Source organism: Trypanosoma grayi, assembly GCF_000691245.1.
Source record: "Trypanosoma grayi strain ANR4 Tgr_1222_V1, whole genome shotgun sequence".
Classification (NCBI taxonomy): Eukaryota; Euglenozoa; class Kinetoplastea; order Trypanosomatida; family Trypanosomatidae; genus Trypanosoma; species Trypanosoma grayi.
The window spans coordinates 1-4,342 of NW_008826841.1; the positions used below are offsets into that span (position 1 = coordinate 1).

A 4,342-nucleotide genomic window follows, 5' to 3' on the forward strand; every position below is an offset into this window, starting at 1 on the left:
GATGCGGCGCAGCGGGCGGTACGCGCTCTCGCTGCGAGATGCTCCGTCGTCCATGCCTCTGGGCCGCTTTGACAAACGCGGCGCGGCGCGGCGTGGCTGTCGCGCGCGATCCGGTGGCGGCATTTCTCCTTGCACACCAGAGCAGCAACAGCACCACGCAGGTGTACAGTGCTGTCAACGAGGGTGGGGGTGGGGGGAGAGAAAGACGGTCGGCAAGACGTGAAGAGAGCAACGCAACAACGAGGATAAAGCAGAAACAACCGCACAACGAATGAACACTATTCTGATGCAATTATCGTCCAGGATATGTGCACGTGTTTTGGACTTTCCTCCACACACGCACGCACACACAAACTCAAGCAGACTCACTCTCTCCCTCTCTCTCTTGTCCTTTCATTCTCTTCTTCACTCTGTCATTGTATCTAATCCACGTGAATGAACTCTGGGCTCACTCCGGATACCCGCACCGCGTCCGCTGACGAGTCGATCATCTCCTCGGCGCTGGTGACGGTGGCACGCGTTACGTTCGTGACGGCGCAGACTAGTTGTTCCACACGGCTCAGCGCCGACTCCTCTGCTGGCCGCAGCAAACGACCCCCCTCGCGCCACTGCAACACCGCCCGCAGTGTGTCCTCGCAGCGCTGGAGTGGCAAGAGGAATCGGGCCTCACTGCTGCTTGCGCTGCTCTGCGCGGAGGCGTCAGGTGGCGCGAGGTCGAAGAGCGAGCCGATTGTCACGTCGCTGCTTGTCATCTGGCTGCAGCGCGACACGAGGCACTCCCACGCCTCCACGCGGTGGGCGATCAAGCCCTCACAGCGGCGCACGTCCACATCCACAGCATCGGCAACCTTCCCCTGCAGCAGACTCATCAGTGCGGCAGTGGCAGCAGCAGAGAGCCGTAGTTTGTCCAGCGGCACCATCGTGTTACGCTGCACAAAGTTTCGGAGGCACACGGCGGCGTGGTACCGCGCCATTCCCTCCGCCTGTGTGTCTGCGCCAGCTGCCGCTGCGGAGAAACTGAGATCCACGAGCCGACGCACACATGCTAGGAACGTAGGGTCGTCGCACGGAGCGAGTCCTGCCACCGCGAGGAGCTCTGCCGCCACGAAACGTGCACACACGCGAAGTGGCGAGGAGGTGCTCGCTGCCTCCGTGATGCTCTGCAGAAGTCGCGTGGCAACCAGCAGGACGGCTGTAATGCTGCCGGGTGGGGCGGATTGCTGCAGCATGCCGCTGAGCCTCCCAGGAACGGACACAAGTGCTGCGCGCAGCCGCTGCTGCAGCACACCGTTGTTGCCCTTCCCCTTCTCACCCTCTTCATCCACCGACTGCGCAGACGAGTGACGTTGCCATTCCGCCAGCACGGCTTGGAGCTCGTCGTGGAGCGCCGTCTCCACGGTGTGGGTTGTCTCCTCCTTCATAGCTGCCTCTTCATTCCACCACTGATAGGTGCGCGACTGGTGGTACAAGCAGCTTACCATGCTGCAAAAAGAAAGCTGATTCGGTGAGTAGAAAGGTGCATTCATCATGAGCGTCGTCTGTGATGCAGAAGTACCAGAAGCAGCGTTAGTAAGTGCTTCCGGTGGGCGGTGTAGCAATCTGCAGATCTCCGCTAGCAAGGCTGCTGTTGCGTTGAGAAAACGGTGCAGACAATCCACCTTGTCCTGTGGCATCGTACTTGGAATCTCGCGGAGGGCACGCAGTTGGTCCTCACCAAGCTGCAGAAGCTCCGCACCAAGTATCTCCTTATTGAGGTCAGACAGATGGTGCAGCACCGCCTCCCACACAAGCAGCACACGCGCGATGCTGCTGTCGTTGGGCACGAGCAGTGCGGCCATCAACAGCCCAAACACTCGGCAGCGCAGCAGCGATCCCTGAGTCGGCATCCCCGCCCCATCACATACGTCTGCTAGCTGTGCCGCATCGACACTCTTGCATGCGAGTCCGCGCAGTAGTAAAAGCAGCTGCGTCTCGAGGCCCACCTCCCCTGTTGAATCCGTGGCCTCGTCGCTCTCACGTGAAGCGGTAAACAAGTCGCAGGGCAGATGCTTCGCCTGTCGCGCCACGCGCCGATGCAGGAGGGCACCGGGCTCCTCTTCTTCGCAAGATGATGCCGCTTCGCTTTCGCCCACGTCGAGTAGCACGTGTTGCATATCCGGCAACCAAAGAAGAAAGGCGGTAAGCAGCGTCTCCGCAGACGCCCTGTCGCACACAAGCAGCAGGGGTCCCACCACTGCCATTGTCGCCGTCAGCGCCGCTACCGCGGCGCCAGCAGCAGCGCTTCCGCTGGGGAGCACCGCTGTTGTCTCTTGTGAGGGGCCCTCAAGACAGCGCAGGAGTATCTGCAGCAGCTCCTCTGCCGAAATCCGCCGCGGCCCATCACACGCAGACCCTATCGCCTCTAATATGGCCAGAAGACGCACACCAATGTTTTGGTGCAGCTGCCGCGCGGCCTCCATGTGTGCACTTGTAGCGACAGTCAGGCAAACTGTGGTGTACATCTCCACTGCAGTGCCGATCAACTCCGTGTCGCGGGCAGCATAGTAGGGATGCGCCCGCACTGCCGAGACAACATGTGACGCCACAAAGGCGGCTATTTTTACCTTTTTCCCATCGGACCAGTCGTGGGAAAAGATGTGATGCTGCAGCTGTGCGAACATAAACTGCATAACTCTGCTGTACACGTGTGTGTCAATGGAACTGTGGGAAGCGACTGAGAGCAACAGCTTCCACGCCGCGTTCAACAACGCGAGATTGGGCACTGACTCGTTGGTGTCGCAGAGCTGCAGCAGCACTGGAAGAACACGCTCTACATGCAGCAGCACAGCATCTGCCTTCACCTCCTTCAGCACAGATGATTGGCCTGTCGTCACCGCAGATCGAAGCACGTCGATAGTAGTGCTCCCCGCCTCCTGTGTCTGCGACATTGGTTGTACGCCTCTTGCGTGCCCAAACAGCAAAACACAAAAATTGCTCTTTTCACGCAATAGGCACTCGTGCTTTTGCAGCACACACACACACACACTTTGGCATTTGTAAATATATATATATATATATAGCGAGAGAGAGAGAGAGAAAGAGGGAAAGAGGAAAGAAAAAAGGAGGGGCAAAGAATCAGAATAAAGAAGGGCAGGGATGAAGTAGGAGCAGCAAGGTGGCTACTGCAGCTCGGCTGCCATTCCATGGCAGTGTGATGTGACGCTCTCAGCAGATGGCGAGCCCTTTCACAATCGCGGGGCACCGCAAAGCATACGCGGCGAATTCCTCACGAGTCACTTCGTCAGATGATGCGAACAACTCGTCCGCCATCTCCGCCGCCGTGAGCAATGTCCCGCATTGTTGTTGTTTTTGTTTTTGTCGCTGCACTTGCTGGTCGTCGCGGTACGCTATGGGGCTTCCGAAGGTGGAGTCCAGCGCCTGCAGAACAGCGCACATGCCGCTCCGCAGCAGTGTGCGGCTGTTCGGCGCCACCGGCTGTGGGTACGCGTTGACGCAGTGGAACATGTCGAAGGCCAGGTTGATTTTCTCCCGCGAGGTGCCGCGCGACATGGTCGAGAGGGCCGCGGCGAACTCGTCAAAGGTGATGATGCCGTCACGGTTGCGATCAAACGTGGCGAAGAACATCTCCTGCAGGATGGGGCTTCGCACCCCGACAAACGACGCGCAGGAGCAAAAGAGAGGGAAGCCCACGCCTTGCTGGGGCGCCTCGCTGGAGGCTGGCGACAGGGCGATCATGTCGTGATAAAAACGGTGGTGAAGTCGGTGCAACTCCTCGGGCCGATAATGCGTGTTCTTGGCGAGCTGCGCAGCCTCTTCCTGGCTGAGCAGTGGCATTTCATGACCATCGGGCACAGAGCTCAGCTCCACCCCCATTCCAGTCCTAACGCACACGCCTCGCTTTTTTTTTTTTGATCATTTATGCGACGAAAGAGAAAACATGAAGGAAGAAGCGTGCAATGTGCGCTGCAGTTTAAGCCTATGCACACACCGAGGCAGCGGCACGCTTCTCGTGGTGTAACACGCACCGCACCAGAGGGTGAGGGGAGAAGGAAAAACAAAACATAAATAAAAATAACCAAACAAAAGAAAGGGCGATGCATCTATCAACGCCGTCCAACACATTGACCGTGGAAGCCGTTCCGATCTAATTCCTGCTCACAAAGCAAAAGCAAGAAGCTTTAGCCATTTACATGGAAAAGGGCCTTCCCTGCCACCACCTTCGCTCAGGTCAATAATGTCTATGCCCACCAACAAGGAGCGGCGGCGGTCTATGTCGCCATTTTCTTATATATATATATATATATATATATATATATATATATGCCCTCTGAAGGAGTGAAAT

At 57.6% G+C, this 4,342-nt stretch overlaps 2 protein-coding genes across 2 annotated transcripts; both read right to left on the reverse strand.

The window, feature by feature from the left end:
• Positions 1–422: 422 nt before the first annotated feature.
• Positions 423–2,927, reverse strand: DQ04_12221000 (hypothetical protein; the record flags this gene model as incomplete). The annotated part of the gene is made up of 1 exon (XM_009316699.1): positions 423–2,927. One exon carries the CDS (start codon positions 2,925–2,927, stop codon positions 423–425), a length of 2,505 nt encoding a protein of 834 aa, XP_009314974.1.
• Positions 2,928–3,204: 277 nt separating this feature from the next.
• Positions 3,205–3,873, reverse strand: DQ04_12221010 (hypothetical protein; the record flags this gene model as incomplete). The annotated part of the gene is made up of 1 exon (XM_009316700.1): positions 3,205–3,873. The coding sequence occupies one exon, from the start codon at positions 3,871–3,873 to the stop codon at positions 3,205–3,207; it is 669 nt and encodes a 222-aa protein (XP_009314975.1).
• Between the last annotated feature and the right edge of the window lie 469 nt (positions 3,874–4,342).